We start from the raw sequence: 25,889 nt of genomic DNA, 5'->3' as shown, positions 1-25,889 counted from the left end.
TGCTGCGTGTGACCTTCTTATGTTGATGTCTCTTTAGACAATTGTGTGTGTGTGTGTGTATGTGGGTGCTGTGCGATTTCAGCGCACGTTAAAGATCCCCAGGTGGTCGAAATTACTCCGTAGCCCTCCACTACGGCTCCTCTTTCTCTCTTTCGACTTTAACTCCAACGTTTCTACCTGCCCTTACGGCGCGGTTCAGGTGTCCACAGACACAAGTGTGACAGATACTGCGCCTTTCCCTTCCTGTGAACCAGTTATTAACGCTGCTGGACCAAATGTGAAGCGAGAGCTTTGACTACGTGCGATCGAGCGTTGCACTAACACAACCAGCGTTCCGTTGAACGCATCCCTGCTCACCGGCATTCTAGACAGACTCCACTTTCATACGCATGCGATGCCGGCAGACGCATTGCTTCTCCACTCGGTCAGCTCTACACTCGGTCAGCTCTCCGCGGCGGCGCACGTATGCGTAGTGCGGAAAGTCCCTCTCCGCTCCGGCGCTCGCATCTGCTGGGATGTCGCTACCCCCTCTTCCTCTCTGTAGCGACGCAGCGGCGCAACACTCGTGGAACGGCGCAGCTGACTGCGATGTCAATGGCGTATGCGTAGCGGTGGCTTCTGGCTGACTCCGAGAAATGCGCTTCTACTAGCCTTGTGTAGATTTCGCTACAAAAGTGTGAGGGTTTATTCATGACTTGAGCCTATTATAGCGAAAACTGCGAATGTTGCAGTGATAACCCCTGCCACAGCCCCTTTTCAATCCACGTTTTTTTCATAATTTTCTTCAATAATAATCATAATTGGTTTACTGGAAAGTCTCCCTACTGCCACACACACACACACATTCTGATTTATTTATAGGAAGGGAAAGGCGCGATAACTGTCTGACTTGTTTTCGGTGGACACCGCAACCGCGCCGTAAGGGAAGGGATGAAGGTGGGAGTGAAAGTGGAAAGAGAGAAAGGGGAGCCGTAGTGGAGGGCTACGGAGTAATTTCGACCACCTGGGGATCTTTAACGTGCGCTGACATCGCACAGCACACGTTATAGATCCCCAGGTGGTCGAAATTACTCCGTCTGTCCGCGCCGTAAGGGAAGGGAGGAAGGGGGTGAAAGTATAAAGAAAGGAAGAAGAGCCGCAGAGCAGAAACAGAAGAAACATAAATTGTAACTCTACTTGATGAAGAAACAAGTGAGGCAGGCCGAGGACCTGCTCACCGACTTCGTTTGTGATGTCCTCTCCAAATTGGAACACTATATGAAAGCCGCAAATATGCGATGTAATTTCTGTATATTCGCTCGTGTACAGTACAGGGCCTACAAGATGTAAATAACTTTGATTGCCAGATATACATTGCGAGTAGCACGCACGAATACAGACAGGCACGCGCACCCCATCGGTTGGTCAGCTCTCTCATTTCATCTGCCATGCGGGCCAAACCTATTCGTTTTCACTATACTATAGCTGTCTAGTGGTACACCAATGTACGAGCTCGGTGTTGTGGACTAGTGAGCGTTTTCGAGAAGAGCTGGCGTCGCGTTAGAGCCGTGCCACAAACACATTTGCCATAATTTAACAAACTTTCACTTTGAGCACCAAATTCCTGGCTAATTTTCAGGGCAGCTTTGACACTCCCCAGTCAGACGCAAAGAAAGGTTGGTGCTAGAGGGGCTCCTACTTAACGCGTGTGTGGCATATGACTTCCTAACATCTGTTTTGGATGCGTGCTGATGTTACAGAAGCAATAATTTTAAAATTTAAATGATTTGACCAAGAAAAATTTAGAAAGAAATCGCGCAGTGAAAAGGCGATGTTAAAGGCGCTTCGCATCTACTCTTAAAGCGGAGCTTATGTGTCCCCTAATTTTGTTTCCAATCTTATCAGCTGTCGTCACTTTTTAAGGCGAAAGCCTTTAATGGCTCATGCTGTCGTGGACAAAATGTGCCCCGCTTTTGCGGCGGCTCTGATAGGCAGAGGCTGGATGACGTCATAGAGGTCTCGACCAATCACAGAGCACCACCACAGTACGCGCGAATGCGTACCTTGTGTGGCCATATGCCAATCAATGATCAATTACTAATGAATAACCAATTAATCAAATAATTAGACACTAATTATGTAAATGTCTCATTATCTAACTAATGATTAAATAATTATTTACTTATTGCCAGCTTTGATTACTTACTTAATACTTTTGTTAGTTAAAAATGACTAATTAATTGCTACTTAGTGCCAGTTGCGCAACAGAATGCGGCACTCAGGCTTTCGCCTTTCACTTCTTTAGTCGCTAAAGTCTCTCGTAATGTTTTAGCTTTATCATGCTGATTTGATTTTTATCGCTATTGTGGCCCTTTACACCACGTGACGTTGACTGCATCTGATTATTCCTTCTACTGCTTTGGTATGTATACTGCGCCCGTATTGCTCGATAAAGATTAGTTGTTAGTCAGCGTTCTTTCCTGTCGCTTCTTCGCTTCGCCTTCGGGCAACTTCATTCACGCTGCTTCATTCATGCTTCATTCATTCATGTCACGCTGCTTCATTCATGGACCAACTAGCCAACTAAATGCTTTGCTTCTAGTGTAGGTAAAGGAAGCACACTAGCACTTTCTAAGAAGATAAAGTTACAACACAAACAAAAAGTGATTAACGTGTAACGACTTCGCCAGTGTACCGTGGTCAGTATGTCCGATGCTCTTGACATCCCAGGGCCAAGCACCGTCTCAGACCTAATTTTGCGACAGCAGTCAGCATGCCACGTGTGGTGTCACAGCAGCGGTGATTCAGGCGTTTCCCAAATTCACATGCGTTGAAATTTGTGACAAAATACTGAAATTGGTTTACAGCTCAGACAAAAAAACAAACAAAAACAAAGAAATTCGAAACGAAGTGGCAGGACAGAGAGCGCTCTGTCCTGTGACTTCGTTCCTTCAGAAGCAGGATGTGCGTGTGCGTGTGCGTGCGTGCGTGCGTGCGTGCGTGCGTGTGCATCGAATCTTGTATAGCTCATTCTCAGCAGCGGCTTTATTCTTTGGGGAATCAGGTGCTATTTCACGAAGCCTATAAATGGTCTTGCATTACGGATTTGTAGGATTATTATCTGGTACTGTTAGAAAATAAAGAACATGCAAGATGTATTGCCGACGTTTTGAAAGTGTTTGAAGAGAATGCCATGGACCCAAAGTTCGCAGTAGAAGTACCCATGAATGACGAGCTTTAATTTCTTTATATCAGGTTAATGATCAAGCAAAGGAATGTTTCCTTAGTGAAAGAAACTAAGGCAAAACAACAACAACAACAACAACCTATCTAACTTATCTCCTCACTCTGATCTAGATGAAAATAGTGCTGTTATCTCATGTTCGCGTTCTGCTATCATTAAGTCTTATGTTCATTACATCGCGGAAAGTGTTTTCCGTCAGGTACAACCGTACAACGGCTTGTAACCACATGGTTTCTAGACATGGTGATTTCAAGTGATCTGAAAACCTTCTTTCTTTGAAAGTAAATGGCGAACGTTCGAGAAACGCTGAGGGCGGTGATGAGGGAGAGAGAAAGAATAATAAAGTAAACAAGGCCATAGCAGTTCTTTATGTACACCGCATGGCGCGCAGTCTCAATAACGTTGGGAGATTTGGCTCTAAGTCGTGTGCACAACATCATTGAAAGCACAGCGCCTATGCGCAGTGGAGAAACATAGAGTAAAGCATAGGCGAAATGACATCACAAGTTCACCTTTCGTGAAGTGTGTATGTAGCGTCATCTATGATTTTCTTTCCATAAAAAAAAAGTACACTGATCAAACGATGTGCTGCTTGAACGTTTAGCTCATGGAGCGTAATAATCTCTCATCGGACACTACCGCTCAGGTTTTGCTGAACACTGCACACAGTGCGAAAGTAATAGAAAAAATAATAAGGAGGCTTGTAAATCAGTGTTAAGAAGACCACCGTCATTTACCGGAATCGGGATTAGAGCACCGTAGAAATCATGGAAAAGCATTTTATTGGAAAGAGAAAAAAAAAAAAGGGCATTTGTACTAGGAAATAGTCGACGCGTTGTATGATAGACATGCGCTTTTGAGATTTTGAGATAACTCGATACAATTGTGCTTGCAGCTTTACACGTTTGCACAAATTCAGAGCCGTAGACACGTAGCAGACGAAGCATAAGACAAACGCGCTCGGAACTCAGCCATAAAACTTGCTTTGCGGGAATCTTCGCACGAAGCAGAAAAGCTGAGCAAACGACGCTCTCTCCCGCATCGTGACACTCTCGTTCCCTCACTGTTTTCTGCTCTGCTTCGTCCCTGAAATCGGCACTGGGAAGATATTAAAAAACCGATATGCTCCAAAATGACAATACACGCATATCAGCGGTGCAGTAGCTCGTATGCTTGTAAGAAAGAAGTGAAACCTGGGGCTGTAGAGAATGTACTGGAAGGTAATAGGGTGTGTTGGCAGATGGCCGCATAGGTTAGGGTACAAAAGGAACAAACGAGCTGCAGAAAAGCTAAGCAGACGACGCTCTCTCCCGCATCATGACACTCTCGTTCCCTTACTGTTTTCTGCTCTGCTTCGCCCTTAAAATCGACACTGGGAAGATATTAAAAAACCGATATGCTCCAAAATGACAATACACGCATATCTGAGGTGCAGTAGCTCGTATGTTTGTAAAAAAGAAGTGAAACCTGGGGCTGTAAGAATGTGCCGGAAGGTAATAGGGTGTGTTGGCAGATGGACGCATATGTAAGGGTACAAACGGAACAAACGAAGGACAAGCGAGAAGACGGAAAAGCGCTGACTATCAACTGCATGATTTATTGGAAGAACACGTGTATGTACAAAAATGCTCTGGCAACCAAGTGCGCATGTTCGCAGATAAAACAATTCACTTCAACCAGTTTCGTCAAGATATGATATTTCGCGGGGATGAACGAAAACAGATCGGGTGCTTAGGCACGTGTTAAATTCTTGTGAATGAGATAGGCCTCTTTTAATTCTCTTGTTAATTTTTCTCTGTGTTTGTACAACACAGTAGTTTCTCTGAACAAAGGAGTGCAAGGAGGGTGCAAAGGGGGTTTTTGGCTACACTCCTTGTGGTGTAGTGCCAGGTTCGATGACGGGGCTTTGTCTAGGGAGTTTTCATGTTCTCGTAGCCTTATGTTAAGACACCTTCCTGATTGACCAATGTAATCTTTGCCGCAAGTAAAAGGTACTCTGTAAACCACTCCTTCTCTACATATACGTGTTCTTTCAATAAATCAAGCAGTTGATAGTCAGCGCTGTTCCCGTCTTCTTGCTTGTCCTTGGTCTGTTGCGCGGTGGGTTTAAAAAAGAAATGATGCACTACCTAGCTCAACTCTCAGTTTTATTACAAACGAAAGTTGATGATGTCCTCTGTGTGAAATTAAGAAGAAGAAATAGTCATGAGCAGGACAGCTCATGACTATTTATGATCACAACTTATTATGATCGAGCTTTGTGTAGATTGACATAGTGGAAACCTAAGGAAAGAAAACTGTGTCGAGATTGCTACAAATTCGCCTCCTCTGTCTTTTTGGACGAAACAAAATTTTTGATATCCCCGGCAAAACTCTCGTAGCATGTCTGTGAGCAGGACGAACCTAAACTTCTCAATTTCCCCACTTCCATTGCAACACACACCACCTTCTCGATTTAGATTTCACAACCCTGCCCTGTTTTTTACGCGGCTACGATTTTGGGGAGAGAGAAGCGAGGACAAGCCCGTATAGGGACGAAGTTGGGCGCATGCTGGATGCACTTGCCTTGAAAGTGTCCTTTGAGCGGGAGAGTGTTCTCCTGAGTTGCTGCTGCTGCTGCTGCTGTTTCGGGAAAACCGAGAGCGAGCTCTGATTGGGCCGGGGGACTCACGTGACGCAGCTAACGGCCGATGAGGCGAGGCTCCTCCTTTTGCCCCCCCCCCCCCCCCCCCCCCCCCACGGCTGGCGGCCCATAAAAGCGCGTTCTCCGGCGCGGTCCGCGACCACCTGTTGCTCTATCATCTGTGCCACTATGGCTGTGCCGACGTTCGCCTCCGCCAGCCGGGCTCGGTTCGCCATCAAGAGCTACAGTGTCGAGGTAAACGGGGTCGACGGGAGACTCTTCGAATTCTCTTACTGTTCCCTCGATCGAATCAAGCGCGGATAGAAATCGAGTCTGGCAAGTAAATAGAAACGCAGTCGAGGCTGGAGTTCGACGAATATTCTTTGCGTCAAGAACGTGGTCCGAGAAGAGAGCAACTTTTACTCACCAACTTATAAAAAGAGGGAAATGTTGATGGCGTTTAGGATCCCCGCGGCTTACGTTTTCACTATACGTCCCTACCCTTTCTCTCCAGTTCGTGCAGTGGCTGCTTGATCGCTCTTTGTGGCCGAGGGTGGCATATGCAAGTTGTAGTAGTAATGAGATCAATAAACTGTCCCTCGTTCATATTCACGTCAGTTAACTCAGGTAAGATGCAAATGGCGTACATTGGTATCAGAGAGGCTATCGTACCGGGACAAGCAGCGGGGAAAATGTGTCCGTTGTGAATGATGATAAAATAGAGAGTTGTGGGGAAGTCTGTTCAAGGCGTATCGTAATTGTATTGTAATTTTTTTTTTGTAACAAAGCCCTTTACAACGAAGCAGGAATAAACAAAGTGAGCATAGCTTTCCTCTCAAGCATCTTCGTGCGAACTCACGGATTCAGCGCGCCCCTTTTAACCAAGTAACGTTTCCTTACCGGTGGATACAACATGCGAGCTATCTTCATCAGAAGGAAGAAAACAAAGCGGCTACTCTGCGATGCGTTCGTCTCTTGAAACGGGGTACATAGCTGTTAGCAGCGCTCACTGGAAGCGGCGCACAGCCATTATTAGTTAGGATCATTGAAATGTCATAGCTTACACAGTCGCTTAGTCATCGCAAAAGGCCACAGCCTCCTTTTTTGTTTTCTAGTACAGTTACATCTGTATAGTGGATCAGTAGAGAAGGCCCTCTGTAGATATACAGGAACGACATTTAAGATTGGACGTTTCTGCTCAGATGCTTCTATATTTTATTCATTTTGCCAGTGAGTGTGACCACGTGAAAAATGCGTGTTAACTAAGACCTCGGTGTGAGATGCTACTGCCAAAATTGGCGTTATAAAACTGTCAGGTCCTATTGCTGACAACGAAACGCGCCAATTATTTACTCTTCTACAAAAAAAAAAAAAGAGCTGTATAATGCAGCAACATTTATCGTACAGCGTTATACACAAATAGTGCAGATGGCCACAATATCATAAATTGTAATGAATTTTTTTATATGCTATGGAAACGTGTGTCATTTTTTTGGTATTTGTATGACATTATATGATAAAGAAGGTATGTGGTTATTGCGTCACAGAGCTTTTTCTTATTAAGGCTAGCTCTTCTAAAACCTGAGCAAAGCATTGTGGCGGGTTTAAAAGCGTTACTGCTGGAACAGAGTTGAAGTGAGGAGCAGTGGCTTTGTGCGAAGTCTGTCCAGTGTCGGCGCCATTTAACGCCACTAGCGTGCACGGCGGTATGCAATATGAGAGGATTGCAAAGCACTTTGTCGAAGTGAGATGGGGTAGTGGGCCGCCAATGTAATTGCCGGAGACAGTCAGATATAGCTAGAATGAAAACATTAGGTGGCATCATTCCATTAAAAGGCATGCACAGGCACATGAGATTTCAAGTTGGCCAGTTTAAATTTAATCTGTTCGGAATAAAGTGCTCTTGCGTTATCGCGAAAATTAGGAACGATACACATGAACTCAGCTGACCGATTGGTTCATGTAATCTTCACCGCCGACTTTTTATTTGAATATTCGCGTCACGCCATAGGTCGGAGACGTTCTTATATTGATTGTGGCCCTCTAATGACGCCACACAGTCTTCTGTGACGTCGTACCAATAAAAAAATGCTCCGTGATGTCAGAGCTGTAGATGACACTGTCGTTAGTTGCCTCAACAGCGAACCAGAGGGGAGTTGTAGAAAGGAAAAAATATACAGGACTGAGGTGGACTCTTCGCTAGAGGGCGGCCATGGGAGGTGGCTGTGCCACTTCAAAAACTTAGCGCTCCGTTAAAGCGATGAATGATGACGCTTTGAAAATGCCAACAGGGAATGCCGTTACAATATGGAGGTAGACAAACAAAAACGCGGTAAGGAAATCACGTAACCAAGTATCGCACACCTTGTGTGTAACAGTAATATGACTGCTTTTATGTAACGGCTGCCAGTATTTGTATAGCCCGTTTCGAGTAAAATCTCAAATTACGTTTCGTGCAAGCGATTTGGGTCGTCGATTTCACGCACAAGTGTTTTTCAGTCATTGCGGCGAAACTCCAGCTTCTCTTTTTCTTTTTAGTATTCTCTTCTTTACACTGAGCGATTTCACAAATGTATCGATGTACGCTCCACTGAGTTGCTTCTCACCTCAGTGAACGAGCTTTGAATGCCTGCCAGGTTCTTTCTTTCAGCAGTTGATGTACAACGTCCCCCATTACACATTGAGAAGTAGCGATTATTGCGATCTACCATATGGACTTGTGCGAGGGCTGCAATTTAAATCAGCATAAGTGAGCAAGAGGCACTGAATCAAGAAACGATGAATTATTATACCCAATTGTGCAGAATTAAAGGCTGCAAGTGGCCGACGTTATAAAGAGCATTCGATAAAAAACAGTCACACCATCCAATGCCTTAAAAGCGCAAGGAAGGATTCCGATGTGTTCCATGTGCATAAGCCTTGCCTAGAGCATGAGTCTATGGTAAGAATTAAGGGGTATTCGCTGGCACGTGTCGATGTTCCTTGCACAGTCGGCTGAATTATTGATATCTGCTGGTGCTTCATCGCAGTTCCGGCTTGGCTGGGTGGGGTTCATTAAGCATAACAGAGATATAAAGAAGAAAACGTGAAAGCGGAAGGATTAAGAACGCTTCCCTTTCAACCGTCGTGCCTCAAAGTCGGCAAGGAAAGAGCGACGCCTAATCAGGTCATAGGCAACAACATCCTAAGGCAGGATGCGAAGGACATTAGATGAGTTCTAATGAGAGCGCATATATTACTAGAAGCCGTTATGTGCAAGTATAACTAGTGTATTTATTTTTATGTTAACGTTTTAAGAAATGAAGCGTGCTCTGTGCCGCCTTAGAGAGTCAGGTGGTCTTGGTGGACAACTGAAAAAATTCGTTTGGTTGTTCTTGCTGTTTTTTTTCCAACCTGGCACGTTCCTATTGTTAATGTTTTTTCCGCCATCTTTATTGTCTGTCGTGTATTTTATATATTTTTTATATTGAAGTTTCACGTTGTGATTTCATCCCAGGGCTAAGATCCCGGATCAGTTAAAAAAAAAAAAAAGCTTCGTTTGGTTTCGCTGGCAGTATACTCCATGCTGTGCCAAATGGACTGAGCCTTGAGGATAAGCCCTGTTAGTTCTGATTCGTATTTGTTAACGGATGCCAGTACATAACAACTGCTTAAAAATATGCATCGCAAGATTGCATTTCTCGCCGTTGGAGAGGCTCGTTTTCATAAACGTTAAGCCAGCTTCCCCACAGTGCTATGTGTTCGTTTAATGACAAATGTACTTCGTCTAAAGAAGACGAAAAACCGGAGCAACTCGCATGTTTTGCGACGAAACCATTGCTGAAGGTGCTCTCGATAAGGTCACTCACGCCTCTCTAGCGTTAGGAAATTCTTTTAACGTTTCTCCTTCATTACTTTTCGAATGAACAACATATGTATCTCGTACCGAATGAAGGGTAGTCCGAATCGCGGTAGATCAGTTAGCCGCAACAAGTCACCCTAAGCTGCTCTCTCGATTTGTCGGTACGGTAGGTGTGGGAAACGAGACGATGGTTGAGGCAAATCGAACTTCGTATGCTGTATCAGGAGTGGTGCTAACCACTTTCCCGTGGCGACTCCCCTTCGCGAGAGGTCGCTGTGTGCGAGTCGCCGCGCCTCGAGCTATGATGGAGCGGCCAACCAGAGGGAAACCTGTTGCGCGCGCGTGGTCGTTTCCCTTCCCCTCCCACTTCGGCCCTCTTCCCCCTTTCCCTACCTCACGCGTATCCTCTTTGGCCAGGGCATGTCGGCCCGAAAAGCTAGCCTCGCTGTCGCAGGGCGCAAGAAGGTCGGCTAAAAGAAAAGAAAGAAAGCGACAGAGTGTGGGAGAAAGAAGAGAGGGACCGGATCGAGGGGTGTGCGGCCGAGCGTAACCGGAAGGAGGGCCACTTCCGAGTAAGATGAACGGCGCCACCGGCCCGCTGTCGCCGGCAGTGGTGCCACTTTCACCCACGCACTCCCTTCACGGTCAACCCATTCGGTCGATCTGCCTACGGGCATGGGTTGGTGAAGAAAATGGCGGTCGGAAAGTTTCGGAACTGAGAATTTTGCTGCCCAGAGTGAGAGGTTGGTCCAATGGTATAGTGGATGAGTCGTTTCCTTCAGCGCAAGGCATTGGGACGATGCGCTCGAAGACTGGAGCGTTAGCGTAGCCATTTTGGTGAAACAGTGGGGCAGCGAGAAAGAGACAACGTGAAATGAAGCTCATGAAAATGCGTACGAAATGTTCTTTTATGTGTCTCGACGACCCACATTTTTTTTTGTTTCGTTGGAATAGCGAAATTAGCACGAATTTGTGAAATTGTGGCGGCTTGGTACATTGAAGAATTTACTTTCCACCGTTACTTATGAAAACAGAATTGTGGACTCGGTATCACCGCATCTATTCAGTTATGGGTGATGGAGTGGGAGATAGATTGGCGTCCATTCAAACCAATACATACGGCTACAGTGAAGAACTATACGGCTTTTACAGAAACTTCGTAGTTAAGAAAAAAATCATCATAAGATGGGGTTTGAACACAGGACCGCTGCCTGTCTCAGGCAGTTTCTCTCTTGACTGAGCTAAGCCGAAAGCCTAGCAGATGAGATGGCATTGCGAGAGCAAAATTACCAAGAACTGTAAACTGGAATGTTGCTTTGCAATGTTTACGATAGCCCAGCAAAATTAAGATTGTAGACTACTTTAGTATAATCGCTCTAAAGACGCGAACGCAAGTCCGCAAGCGCAACCGGTTTCCACATTCGGGCTTACGCGTTTGTCAAATTTTACACGGTTTAACTAATTCAGAGTCATATACACACAGCAGACATAGCAAAGAAAAAATTCGCTCAGAACTTAGCCATTAAACTTAATTCATTTGGGTCTACATCAATTTGCGGTCTTGATTTCGCAAAAACAAACAAACAAGCGAATAAACAAACAAACAAAAAACGAAGTCACTCCGTAGCCATCTAAAATAACAGTCGATGTACAGCCCGAAGTTACAAGAAGGTCGATTAACGCAAACGTGCCATTACTATCCAATTTGAAAGATTTCCGCGATTTAGCCTCCTCGTCAACGTAGTTTACCACGTACAATTAGTTTGCACGCGGCACTTAATCAGCTGCACAACTGGGAAGCTTTTAATTCACATTAGTTTGGGTAACGAAATATCGCCGTTGCAACTTTATGACGTATTAGGCTTAAAGTGGGAGTCCCGAATCGCCATTGGTGCACGTATGGGAACAGAAATTCTAATATTTCAGGAAGTAATAATGAAAATACGTGTCAATGTCCCAAGTTCAATTGACTGCAGCGATTATCCGCAAAAGCAGTGCAGCAGATACAGTCGAGTTATGGTTGCCGGCTATGAGCAAAAGTTTATCAAATGCAGACGTGAAGTGGAAGTTAAAGGGCTGCTGGACATTTAGGAGCCCTCGAGGGCAAAAACTATATATATTTTATACATACAAATAAAGGGGTCAAGTGGACGCAGCTAGCACAGAACCGGGTTAATTGGAGAAATATGGGGGAGGCATTCGCCCTGCAGTGGGTATAGTCAGGCTGATGATGATGATGAAAGTTTAAACTTCATTAACCTTCCTCAACCTTCCTACACGGCGACACGCACGATGGTCAAATGTGCAAGCGGAGATTGGAACCAATCATTGACACCTGCTGTCCCATATAGATCAGTGTGACGGAAGGTATGCCGTAAGAGCAATAATATACGCTTATAACGTCTTGGACATAATCATTGAAGGGACCTTAATTTGCAACTTTGAGGATACTCGACCCAAACAATGCACGCGAGTGGTGTTTTTGTAAAGCTTGCTTCACCACAAGTAGGGTACTTATGCAAGGAAGCCAACACGCTGCGTGCTGGGGTTCGGAGCTTTGAAACAGCGTGTTCGCCTAGAACCATTTGTGCTTGTTATTTTTTCATACGATGGCAACAGACTGAAACTTTATTCCACAGCTTGGCTAGATAGCTGTTATCTGGACATAAAAAGTGATATACACTCATCTTTACCGCATAAGTTTCGCTGACTGTCAGTCACTTGAGACGACACAATGCTTTTGCCTGTGTCCTCTCCTGGGCTTATTTGATATGCATTGTACAAGCGTCTTGCTTGGTAAACGGATTTAATTATAGCTCCCATTTTACTGGTAACGAAGACATGTAAAAGTAACATATGCTCCCCGCCACAAATAGATTCACACCACCGAGAGGCTAGAGCTGTTGGCATTCATTGTTGTCACAGGCCTGCATCAATATATTTAGACCCTTATGCCGAAGGGTATACTTGCGCAATAAAAAAAAGAGAACAAATAGGTTTCAATATATTACGATTTATATATACTTACTAGTCCTGTGAGTTAATTTTTTTTTTTTTTTACCAGCCCTAAAAAAGTGAACCTAATGTTCCTACGTCTTGTTGCCTTTTACTTCCGTTTTAAAAATTCATATGTTTAAATTTGTTTTGCGTATCCTTCGCGTCTCTATATTTTTGTTTTATTTTATTCTTTTGGTGGAATCTGGCTCAGCATCGCTTATCACTTGGCGTACAGGGGCCAATAGACGTCCCTTCTTCCGCGTAGCATCAATTTCGACGAGAAGACGGCAACAAGTGCCGCGGCCCCGCTTCGCTGCGGGGAAGCGTGAAATCTGGCTGGATGGGGCAGCTGCTTAGCCCCGGCGCCACAATAAGCTGGGGCGCGGGAACAAAGACTCATCCGCCAAGGGGGATCCCCTTTGTGCTCACTTCCGGAGAGATCCGAATAAGGTTACGCTTCTGCGAGCTAGTCTTCTCTTGGCCGTTGCAAAGTGCGGACCCCGATACGTTGGTGCCAAGGTCAACATTTGGGAGCTCTTTTTCATAGCGACATTTTGATCCGTCACTGAAAAGCAACCCCCCCCCCCCCCCCCCCCCCCCCTTCTATAGGTCAAAAAGTGCCTCTAGGCCTGCTTCTAACTTTCATCTTGGCCGGTATATAATCCCCCGACTTTCTGAAAATTGCTTACAGTGTTACTCTGTTCGCAAAAACAAAAAGAAGATACAGTCCATTGCATATGTGTTCACGCTCGCACCTCGAAAGGTACAAAGCTTGAAGCTTCGCGAATTGAGAGAAATAAAAATGGCCGCGGCTCACCCGCAGTAAAGGTGTGTAATTTTCAGGGGATGATTTAAAAAGGAAGAAGTAGGGCGATTTCACCATCCAAGCGAGATATTTTACATAGCGAAGTCATAGTGAACCCAATTTTATTTTTGAAGAAATCGTAAAAATATTACATGGATTGCAAGATACAGCCCCTTCTCCCATTTTCAGCAGCCACCTCCGGGACTAGTAACCATACCTCTGGTAATCGTCGGCGTACATAACTAGACGAGGAGCGTACGAGACTTGGAGCAGTGACCAGTTCGTAGCACGCGCAGCAGAGACAGAAAATATTGAAAATAAATGATGAAAAGAATATTGCTTTTCCGATTACCTTTCTTTTTTTCGCACAGCTGCAGGTAACTGTTCGTTTGGTTTGGTAGGTACGTGGGTAACCAGATCACTGCACTAAGAGCCACCATTTCTGCATGTGGGCCAAGGAGGCACTCAGATTATCGGCTATGGCGACACTTGTACCGCTTTTCAGGGTAACTTTCTTTGAAATCGCACAGCACACAGATGATTTCTTTCTTTTCCCCTCCACTAAAATGCGACCTTCATGACGTGTATTGAATCTCGCGGCGTTAAACTCAGCAGCCAGAACAGACCGCCCTGTAAATTGTTGTCGAATATTATTCGCATTTCTCGAAACTATAAAGTTGAAAAATCTACCAAATTATATAAAAGATCGTGCGGCTGGAGCATGATGACTAGTCTGACTGTTTACAGTGCAGTCATATACTTTCATCATCATCATCATCATCCGCCTGACTATACCCACTGCAGGTCGAAGGCCTCTCCCATATTTCTCCAATTAACCCGGCTCTGTGCTAGCTGCATCCACTTGACCCTTGCGAAATTCTTAACCTCATCTGCCCACCTAAATTTCTGCCGCCTCCTGCTACGCTTTCCTTCCCTTGGAATCCAGTTTGTTACCCTAAGCGGCCATCGGTTATCCTCTCTTCGCACTACATGCCCTGCCCATGCCCATTTCTTCTTCTTAATTTCCACTAGAATTCCACTAGTCAGATACTTTGGCGACTTTAAATGCGATGGTACATTCACCGTGTTTCGGTTGCATCTTCGCAGCTGGTTATGTTAGTGTATTCTTAAAACTACTTTCAGTATCTTCACCGCTATTCTTCTATAACCTTTTTTTTTTTTTACTTCAAATACTACAAGACCTTTTGGTGTACGTGTATTAATTAAAATTGAGGAGCTACGCCTTGCTCTAATGTGATCTCATTTCTTGTGGGAATGTATAGAGCGTAGCTTTGAACAACTTCAGGTTGGCATGTATTGATTATCAAAATCGAAATACAGGAAAGGCTGTTTTCACAGAAATGAAAACAAAAGTTGTGAACAGAGAAAAACGCAATATCAAAATACTAATGTTACCACTACCGCATGGCTTCGCAAGTAGGCAGCGCGTCGTCATAGTTTTTGACGCGGATCTCAGGAGGCTAGACTTATAACCATTCACGTCAGGACGGTGAGCACAGAGTGATTTTCAGTGTTGACGTTGAGAATATGGTGGGGAAATGTTTAAATGCTCCAAAAATACCGATTTTCAAAACGAAGAAAAATGAATGGAGTTGTACTCTGCGCATATGTATTGCAAGAGAGTGCATAAATGCTTTATCCCCCATCTGATGCTCCAAAAACAGGGACTTTAAAGGAAGTAAGCGTGGTAAGTCGTTCTACGTATGTGATGGCGGTAACACCGGTAAGACTCTACGGGAAGGGCGCCTTACGTTGACCGTGTTTCCTCTGCGATGGCATTCGTTGCAGCATGGCTATCCGTCGCGGCGTCGGTCGCTCCTGGATGATGCCAAGTTCGAGACGCAGAAGCGTCGAGAGGCCCAAAAGCTGCGCTCACAGGACGAGGACGCCATCTTGGAGGATGTGAGTACCTCGGTTTTTTGACGTCATCATGCTGAGGTCAGTACGACTGCAGAGCACGGAAGGAGGAGAAGGAGGAATAGGAATTAGACGGACTTTTATTTTAGGCTGTGCACTCGATGAAAACAGTGTAGATATGAAATATCTTGGGGATGGTGCCGATATAATTCTATTGAGGGAAATGAGTAACGAGATCCAGGATCTGGGTGGACTGACAAGTGTCTGCTTTTTCAAGTAGTATCAGCTGTTATGTATTTGGAATCTTTTATTTGTAATCTGTTTTATATGCTGTATATCTTGGTCTTTGAACGCCTGTGTAGCACACGTGTAAACTCGTCGGTTTTCGTTGCTCTGTTTGATCGAAGTGTTTTCACGCTCGCCATGCTCTGCCTTGTTTCCATTTTTTTTTTTTGTAATGGTTACTTGGGCCACGTTAAGGTGCCTCGAGCAGCTTTTAGTCCATGCGCTCCAACCAGCAAGCACCTGGTGAAAAATAAACGATTTGATTTGGTTTGACACACAGACTGTCACCGGAGGTTAATGCTAGAACTTCGGGAACAGCACAGTTTAGTTATTACAAATGGGAAACCGAAATGTGAGGGACAAAGAACGCAGGAATTTAGTAACAAGCAGACGACCATTGACTACAAGTTCTGCTTTGAAACATGATTGAACGTGAATGTTCACAGAACCTTTGTGTAAATAGAAGTACAGTATTTATTAGTATTAGCGACATATCGGTTAAAATATTATTTATTACAATACCTTCAAGGCCCCGGGGGACGTTACAGAAATGAGTGGAATAAAAACAAGGTTATAACGCAGCAAAATAAAGAAGAGAGTAATACAACAAAGAATGTAATTATTAAGGAGAACAAACCGCGTATGTAGGCATCAACCCGTTACAGAGGGGACTCTATATAGTCCATGCATCCCCATGTAGCCAGCAATCCCAGTCAGTGGGAATTCCAGCCATTTCAAACACTGTGGGTTGGTTCTTTTGAATGCTGTCCCGAAACACAGGGAGACGTGAGAATAGCAGTGCGCAGGAGGCTAGTGTTCGCGGCCCGGAATTTCACGGACCATGTCCGCTCGGCCGGAGTGTGTGTGCAGATGCTGTCAGTGGTTGGCGTCAGCGGTGAAGACGCCGTCATCAGCGTTGTTTTCGGCCTCAAGAAGGGTGTCCAGGGCTTGGCCGCCATACTCAAAGAGGTCGAGGTATGTTGGACTCTCGTTCTAAAACATTCCCGCTGCCCTTTGGCCGACACTGGCCTACACTTTCAAATGCGCCGCGTAAAAGTCTAGAGAGCACAGACAATTTGCTCAATATTGGAAGTGTGTTGGAAATTCACTGGCCCTGTGTAGGAACTGGACATCTTCAACGTAGTACCAATATTGGGAGCATTATCCGCGCTCCGCAGGAGTCACGTGACGGGCAAAATACCTGAGCTAGCGCTGGGCTATGCAGAAGATGTCGGAAAACCTATGCATTATGAGTTTGCTGATTTCCAGAAGTGAGGAGCATCCCCGATAAAACCACAAAAATATCGGATGTCGCTACGAATTCTATGCAAGTTGAACGTGATGACGTCATGTGTGTTTACTCATGCATATATATGACTCGTTTTATGGCTTGTCGGCCGAAGATTGGCCTATGAACGTCGGACCCATGTAGGGAAGTAATCAGAATGTGAATGATCCGACATAGCGTAAAGTGGTTTTTGGGAAGAATTAGAGAACGACCATCCATTCGTGCCATCATCAATAGCTTTCTCAGGCTCGGTTATGTGAAGTGCCAGGGCTTCAAAAACGTTCTGCTCGATATTGGTCTGTAGAACCTAACCGGCTCAGGCTAGCGTACAATCCTTGTTCTGCATAGCTCAGCGAGCGTATACGGGTGAGATAATCGGAAATTTGGAGCTGAACGTTCTATTTGCGCCGGCTTCTGCAAGAGTGCTTCCGTTGCCTCGATCCGGTTCTGGGAACCAAAAAGTGATTTCGCTCGTCCGCTACCGCGTCCTTGTCTTTCTTTTAATGACACTTTATTCTCAGAATGTTTCAGGCACTTGCACGATAGTCAGCGATCATTTGTTTAATATTTATTCACCATTCCTTCATCCATATATCGAGCCTAGATATGTTTGGTGCTATAAATACTAGCCTCAGAAAAGAAGACGGCATAAAACAGCGCAGCGTGACAGTGCGCGTTGAGACAGAGCATATTGGAACGAGTCCCAGTTATGGAAATACAGTAGCGAATGGAAACATTTCTGGATTTTCACCCCTCCCTAATAGCTCTTGCAGCTTGTTCAAGTCTCGCGATGCTGACAGAAAAAGTGAACTCTTGAAACAATTTTTCGAATACTTTTGTGCTCTTTTACAATTTCACGGAACGTCCTGTACACATGACATGGTTTTGTTATTGTATTTATTTTTGTCTACGATCTTTTAGGCCTTGGTAATAATTATCCCGGGAGAGATTTAACCCGTTTTACTTTTTTTTGAGGGTTCAAGAGCAGTAACTGGGTATCATTATAGGTCAGATAAATTTGTTCTGGAAATCAGGAACACGCATTGGTCTTCTGGTCGCTGGACCAATACAATCAGAGGCGAGTTCGATGTGCTGCTGAGGCGGAGCTCAATGGTTTCCAGGCCTGTGGCGGCCGTGTGTCGCATCTGGAGACCCGCACGGGAAGGACGGCCGAGGCTCCTCTGGAAGCTTTCGCCTCTCTCAGGGGTCTGGCTCGAGACGGTCTACTGCGGCTGGGAAAGACCCTGGCCCTGGGTGGCCTCGGAGACATGCGCGTCGTCAAAGACGTGGGATCCGCTCTCGCCGGAGGTACGACGAAAGGACGCCGGACCCCTCGCTGATATCCATGCATGTCACCACATTATCACATAATCACTTCCGCCCCCCCTTTCGCCCCCCCCCAATCATCATCATCATCATCATCATCATCATCATCATCATCATCATCATCATCACAGCCATCGTAGCCGTCACCTGTTTTAAAACTAGGTTGTCACAAGCCTGCTTTGGCAGTTCTCGTATGTCGTCGCGCAAAGCTAATTGCAGCTTTCTAGAACACCTTTCGAATTGTGATGCGACTGCGGGATATTGTAAAATACTGTTTGCACATGTTGATAAAAACGACCTAAGCTTCCAAGTTCGCAGCAAAACCTCGCTGATAACGTGATTCCTGCGCTCTCGCCGAGTGTAGTTAAACTCCCCAAGAAGAGAACCAATAGTAAGAAATTGCGAGTCTGCCGAAGGAGTTTCTGCAGATATATTGACCGTTACGGTGCAGTTATACGACACATGAATAAAAATTACGTTCAAAAGCTCGTTCCCAGAACTTGTCCAAAATTTCTGGATATGTTTGCGCACATGTTGTTGAGGACACATAACCAGTCGGTTGGGTTCTATTTGCAAGAAGAAATGATATAAAGTAGTTACATTCGCACACTTGCTCGATATGACCACGGTCCTAAGGCCCCCGCGTAGTACGTTGACATTTAGTGTCAATATAAAAAGGAGCTAGCCGCGACATTGTCTCCGTTTGTTTCTTTCTGCAATTACCAGTTTGTCAATAGCGAGAGTGAAAAGTTAAGGATGTGATCTAAAATTGAAATTAATATTAAATTACTATTGAGTGGATGAAATAACAAGCAAACGTCCGTGTATCTGAGACCGGATTTGATGTCAGTGGTCTGAGTGATTGCTGGCTTCTCACAATGCAGACATCTGGTTCCCACTGCACATCACCGACCTGGACTTCTGCACGCACGTACTGACCAAGTTCGAGCCGGACCTGGATAGCGATCACCCGGTGAGAGAGGTCCTCTTTGCTTGCGCCCTTGCGTCTACCTACCATGGAAGCGATGTCCTTTCAAACACGGCACGCGGCGATTTTCTTGAACCGGAAATAAAAACTTGCCATAAATTTTTACACCGAAAAGTTATTACTGGTTCGTATTCGCTTATATATCTAGAAATGCTACTACAGATGAGAAAAAGAAAGAAAACAAACTTTGGCGTTTTGCGGAGTGCTAAAAGCAAGGACAAGTAATATCGCTGAATTGAAAAGCTAAAAGAATAATATAACCGGTAAAGTGTGTATCAGTAGCAATATTACCAGGCAAATAAACAAAAAGAACTACGAGCGACAAAAAATGCCAAGTATAAAAGCGAAAATCAGAGCAAAATCAAATAAATGAGGTACAATTAATTAGTTCAGATGTGAAAAGGCTGTACAATGGAGCAGGAGAAATTATACTGTGTCTATGTCTCATTTTGTTTCACCGCAACGAAAGTCATGAGATGCATACAAGTGTTGCAAGCAGCGCACGGGGAAAATTACCCGAAATAAGCCAAGTGCCAAAAGCTCGTACTTTTCAGCGGCTTGTGGAATCGAACCTCGCACACCTTGCATGCTAAGCGGCATACATGGCAAAATTACTTTTGAAAAGGAATTAAATTACATTACTAATTATATTGCTGCAAAAAGCAGAAAAATAATTAAATTACATTACTCATTACTGCTCCCCAAAAATAATGAACTTACATTAAAATTACTTCTACTGAGTAATTCAATTACTACTGAGTAATTCAATTACTTTTAAATTATTCTCTGTCTATTGAAGGAGCAGTGGTGCACTTTAGTAAAAGTAATTTCGAAAGGAATAATTACTTTTGCTGCAAAATTACTACCAAAAGTAATTCATTGCATTACTAAATTACCGAACCGAAAAAGTAATGCATTACATTACAAATTACCGGAAACAGTAATTAAATTACAGTAATTTCATTACTGTAATTCAATTACTGCCATGTCTGCTAAGCGGATGCTGAAACCACCGAACCGCCACTGCTTCGGTACTTGAATTAGTCTGTGCCGCTTCTAACAGTCTGTTTGACGTATTATTGTCGCTGTTACGGTGGCCTGAGGCAACCATTCGCCGAAATGACCCCATAAATTCATTATTGCTAAATGGGTCAGTGTTTATTAACATCATATTGGGAACTGATTAATGATTCTTGAAGTACTTGTCCATACAAAAATTTCAAATCAATCAATTAATCAATCAATCAATCAATCAATCAATCGATCAACCATCGTCATTGTGGAGGCTAACTGACATGCCTCGTTTGCCCTCGTATTCCCTTTTCCTCACAGGTGTCCGCCCCCAATAGAAGAATATTTGATGGGATCTTTCCTTTCCTCGTAACTTCGATTTCCCCCCTCATTTGGCGCAGGGCTTCTCAGATGCGGTGTATCGACAACGACGCAAGGAGATCGCCCAAATAGCCTTCGACTACAAGCAGTGAGTATATCCACTGTCGTGGGTTTGACCTCCGCAATTAAGCATTATGAAGGACGTGTATGTGTGTTGTGTGCGAATCACCCCTTAACCTGCGCAGGGGACAGCCTATCCCGAGGATTGAGTACACGCCCGAAGAAGTCCGAACATGGTGAGTGACTCACGAAAAAAGTAATACAGTGGTAGTGTGAGCCTTGATAGGTAGGAGGAATTTTCAAGCGTAAAACGCTTATCCTCCCCCCCCCCTCTCCCCCTCCCTTTCTCCCTACTTTACAGTTCTCGCATATTTTTCCTCCAGCTTCGCGTGAAAGCCTTTACACCGTAACTTGGTTGGAAATACGACGGCCGAAATCGGGGTCGAAGCCTGGTTTGAAATGTAGCATTTCTTCACTTCCATGAGACTTCCAGTAACGTCACCATGTCCATCGCAGGGGCGTGGTCTACCGGGGCATGCGCGAGCTGGTGCCGACGCACGCCTGCCAGGAGTTCGCTGACGCTCTAGCGCGGCTCGAGAGGGAGCTGCACTACGGACCGGACGCCATCCCGCAACTGGACGACGTCTCCAACTTTCTCAAACGCAAGTGCTGTGCCATCTTTCTTCCCCGACTCTCAACGATCTTTGAACTTAACCCAGGCTGCTACGGATTTGTCCAAGGGCGGCAAATTCAGCGCGCAGGGATTTTCCATTGAACGGTTCCTATATTTGATGCAAACCAAGAATGGTCACTGTGTGGTGGAAGTTAAGAGCACGAACCGATGGCTTCCACAAGTAAGCGGGTTTCATGCAATATCGGGGCAATTGAGCGAGTCTGGAAGCTGGACGTTAGCGTTCGTAATTATAGTATTTCGGGACCATCCTCGGGTGCAGAGAGCATTAGGCGGTGTACCACCATCTTGATCTTCGCATCCGCGAGAGGGTATTAGGTTTCTTGTAGGGCTAGGATGGGCCCTTGCACATTGCTTGATAGACATGAACGGGGCACTATCCAATGAGAAGGAGATTCCTTTTTCAATGTGCGAAAGTCTCTCTCGCACGATATAGAAGGGTCTATACTACGTTGATGACTTCCGACGTGAGTTACATTCTGAGCCAGATATTAAGGAAATGGACTAACTGTACCACTTAGTCCTTACGACGAACGGTCTCTCTGACTAATGCAACTTTGCAGTCAGTCTCAAACGGAGCAATGGTTTCTCTTTGAAAGAACTGTCTTGGGCTCCCAGTTATACCCCATTCACGAATGAAAAACCTATTTTTGGACTTTACCACTTTTCGGCTTAGAATACTGCAGTGACGGCTTTGCATAGGCTCGAAGAAAGCCGCTGCCAGTTCGTTTTAGCACATAGAAGGCACACTGAGCTACCGCTTTGGGGACGGTGACGCCATTTTGTAAAAGGGCCATGCCTTGACGCAGGCCGCAGCGGCTTCACCCTGCGCCCGGCCTCGGGCCTGCTGACGGCCCGCGACTTCCTGGCTTCTCTGGCGTTCCGCGTGTTCCAATGCACGCAGTACGTGCGCCACGGTTCAGCGCCACACCACTCGCCTGAGCCGTGAGTACGAGCCGTCTTTCACAAGCGCCTCGCCTCATGGGTTGATGAGAGAGAGCTCGGGGGCCAGAGTGTATGAAGTGGACGAAATAAGTGCAACAACTGACTTCTAAGTTCGTACGGAACACAGGAAAGGTTGTCCTAGTGCCCTTGGGAGAAAACAGGGCACGCTCCCATCCAGTGAGAAATGGCACGTGCCCACGTTTGTAAGGAAGGCAGGCAGATGGTATTTTTAACAAACAAAACATAATAAACACGGCTTGAGGAGCAGCTTCAGTTCTCTAGCCAACATATGAAACTGGCCAAGATATAGACAGCAGCTTCTTAATGCTCAAAAGTATTTTCAAATAAATGTTTGAAAGAAGAAAATGAACCGTTAAAGTATGAAACGAATAGGTGCTTGTGCGACAGATGATCGGCTCAATGAGGGAAGAAGTGAATAATAAAAAAGAGGCGAGGGGGGGGGGGGGGTTAATATTAAGAAATGACTCTTGGCTATGAAAGAAGCAGTAGCGGAGGACTTCGAAATAATTTAGGCCACCTTTTTTTTTATTTAACGCGCTGTGACATCGTACAACACACGGTCGTTTCTATATTTCACCTCCAACGTAACGCAGCTGTTACAAGAGGGATCGAACTGTCCACTTTGGGGTCAGCAGGAGAACGTATAGGCTACCCTGTGAAGGGTCAAATGCAAGTTTTGCGAGCGGGAGATGGGTACGCTTTTAAGTAAGATTTTTCCGCCAATCAACGCAGCACCGCGCTAAAGCGCCGAATTATGAAATTTAAGGACTTTCCAACCTAATCATTATGTGGGGGGGGGGGGGGGGGCAAAACCTTTTTCGGGGGTGTGCCCAGTCAGTTTAAACGTGGGTCAACTCAGTTTTCGAATTGGGTGAAGTAAATTTCGGGAGCGGTACAAGCAACTTCTGGTGTGAGCGAAGTCCATTTTTGACATTAGCCACGACACTGTCAAGGACGCCCTATTTCAATTTTGAGCATATTCGCACCCGAGGCACGTAAAGCTAGCCTTGCTCGAATTCAGCCAAGCCTATTCCATGTCTCAATTTGGGGGGGACTATAACATGTCGCAGATATTCCCGTGGTACTATACTATGTTCAGTTCAGTTCAGTCGTTCAGTCGTGTCCGACTCTTCGTGACCCTATGGACCATTTCACGCCACGCTTTCCGGTCTCTCACTATCTTCCTAACATCACATAACTTCATCTGCAGTGCCTCGAGGATGCCATCTAACCATCGCGTTCGCTGCCTACCCCTTCTCCGGCGACCGTCAACCTTTCCCAACATCAAATCTTTCTCCAGCGACTCCTCTCTTCTCATCAGATGACCAAAGTAGCTGAGCTTTAACTTTAGAATTTGACCCTCCAATGAGCAGTCAGGGTTTATGGTCGACAATATCGACTGATTTGATCTTCTGGCAGTCCAAGGAACTCTTAAGAGTCTTCGCCAGCACCACAATTCAAACGCGTCAATTCTTCGGCGGTCAGCCTTTTTCACAGTCCAACTCTCGCATCCATACATCACAACTGGAAAGACCATAGCACGGGTTATACGGATCTTGGTTGGCAGACTAATGTCTCTGCTCTTTACTAGGCGGTCAAGGCTAACCATTGCTCTCTTTCCCAGAAGCAGGCGTCTCCTAATTTCATGGCTGCAGTCTCCTTCCGAGGTAATCTTGGAGCCCAAGAAGAGAAAATCTGTCACAGCTTCCACTTATTGTCCATTGATGCTCCAGGACTTGATAGGGCAAGACGCCATGATCTTTGTCTTTTTGATGTTCAGTTTAAGCCCAAACTTCTCACTCTCTTCTTGTACGCGCATCAGAAGTCTCTTGAGTTCCACTTCACTTTCTGCCATTAAAGTGGTATCATCCGCATATCTAAGGTTGTTGATGCGTTTTCCAGCAATCTTCACTCCATATGAAGACTCGTCCAGACCAGCCTTCCTCATGATGCACTCTGCATATAGGTTAAATAGGCAGGGCGACAGTATGCAGCCTTGCCTCACTCCTTTCTCAATCGGGAACCAATCGGTAAGACCATGCCCAGTTCTGACTGTGGCCTCTTGTCCTTCATACAGGTTCCTGAGGAGACAGATGAGGTGAATTGGAACTCCTATCTCTTGGAGAGCTTGCCACAATCTGCTGTGATCTACGCAGTCAAACGCTTTCGCATAATCAATAAAGCAGAAGTAGACGGGTTTCTGGAACTCTCTTGCTTTTTCTGTGATCCAGCGGAGGTTGGCAATTTCGTCTCTAGTTCCTCTGCCCTTGCGAAACCCAGCTTGCACGTCCAGAAGCTCCCGATCCACATACTGCTGCAGCCTACCTTGGAGGATTTTCAACATCACCTTGCTAGCATGCGAAATAAGCGCGATCGTGCGGTAGTTGGAACAATCTTTGGCACTGCCTTTCTTTGGAATGGGGATGTAAACTGACCTCCTCTAATCCTGTGGCCACTGCAGGGTTGTCCAAATCTTCTGACATAATGTATGCAGAATGTTAACAGCGTCATGGTTGAGGTTTTGAAGCAACTCAGCTGGAATGCCATCACTTCCGCTGGCTTTCTTCTTAGCAAGACTGGCTAAGGCCCATTCAACTTCACTCTTCAGGATGCCCGGCTCGAGATCAGTAATCACAACCGTCTTATGTTGGGTTTGCACATTCGGGTCCTTCTTGTACAGTTCTACTGTGTATTCCTGCCACCTCTTCTTTATCTCTGAGGCTTCAGTGAGGTCCTTGCCTCGTTTGTCCTTTATCACGAACAGCTTAGCACAGAAGCTTCCTTTGATATCTTTGATTGTCTTGTACAGAGCTCTTGTGTTCCTTAATTGGCTGTTGTCCTCAACTGCTTGGCACTGTATGTTCAGGAAGGCATTCTTATCTCTCCTTGCTATTTTCTGAAAATCCGCATTGAGAACTTTGTATCTTTCTCTTTCCCACATAACTTTTGCCATCCTCCTTTCCTCAGCTATTTGCAAAGCCTCTTCAGATAACCAGTTTGCTTTCTTGCATTTCTTTTGCTTTGGAACTACCTTAGTAGCAACTTCTTGTATTATATCACGAACATCAGTCCACATCTTTTCGGGCTCTCTGTCTTCTAGATCTAATTCTTGAAATCGATTGCTCACTTCCACAGCATATTCTAATGGAATTTGATCCAGATCATACCTGAAAGGCCTTCTAGTTTTCTGAGTTTTCCTCAATCGAAGCTTAATTTTGGCAACAAGAAGCTGATGATCGGTGCCACAATCGGCCCCAGGCCTTGTTTTTACTGCTTGTATATATAGCGCTTCTCCATCTCTGCCGGCAAAGAATATAATCGATCTGATTCCTGTACAGACCGTCCGGTGAAGTCCATGTGTACAGGCGCCTCTTGTGCTGTTGAAAATGAGTATTCGCTATGGTCAGGTTGTTTTCTTGACAAAACTCTACTAGCCTCTGTCCAGCTTCATTTGACTCGCCAAGACCGAACTTGCCTACAATTCCGGATATTTCTTCACTCCCGACCTTAGCATTCCAGTCTCCTACGAGAAAAACGACGTCTGATGATGGGGTGCGGTCTAAAAGGCATCGTAGGTCCGCATAAA

The 25,889-nt window shown here is 45.3% G+C and overlaps 1 protein-coding gene across 1 annotated transcript in view; it reads left to right on the top strand.

The window, feature by feature from the left end:
• The first annotated feature begins 6,035 nt into the window (after positions 1–6,035).
• ple (tyrosine hydroxylase ple) overlaps positions 6,036–25,889 on the top strand; it is a 30,218-nt gene continuing 10,364 nt past the window's right edge. The window contains exons 1-9 of the mRNA XM_084583375.1: positions 6,036–6,101; positions 15,299–15,412; positions 16,523–16,627; positions 18,062–18,248; positions 19,151–19,239; positions 20,667–20,734; positions 20,832–20,882; positions 21,163–21,308; positions 22,147–22,282. Of these exons, the coding sequence (XP_084439501.1) occupies positions 6,036–6,101; positions 15,299–15,412; positions 16,523–16,627; positions 18,062–18,248; positions 19,151–19,239; positions 20,667–20,734; positions 20,832–20,882; positions 21,163–21,308; positions 22,147–22,282 (962 nt within the window). The remainder of the gene's footprint in view (positions 6,102–15,298; positions 15,413–16,522; positions 16,628–18,061; positions 18,249–19,150; positions 19,240–20,666; positions 20,735–20,831; positions 20,883–21,162; positions 21,309–22,146; positions 22,283–25,889) is intronic.

The sequence above is a fragment of the Amblyomma maculatum genome, chromosome 11 (assembly GCF_055883805.1).
Source record: "Amblyomma maculatum isolate TAMU_Amacu chromosome 11, ASM5588380v1, whole genome shotgun sequence".
In the NCBI taxonomy this organism is placed as follows: Eukaryota; Metazoa; Arthropoda; class Arachnida; order Ixodida; family Ixodidae; genus Amblyomma; species Amblyomma maculatum.
Note: the sequence above shows the minus strand (reverse complement) of the source record. Positions and strands in the feature narration are given on the sequence as shown.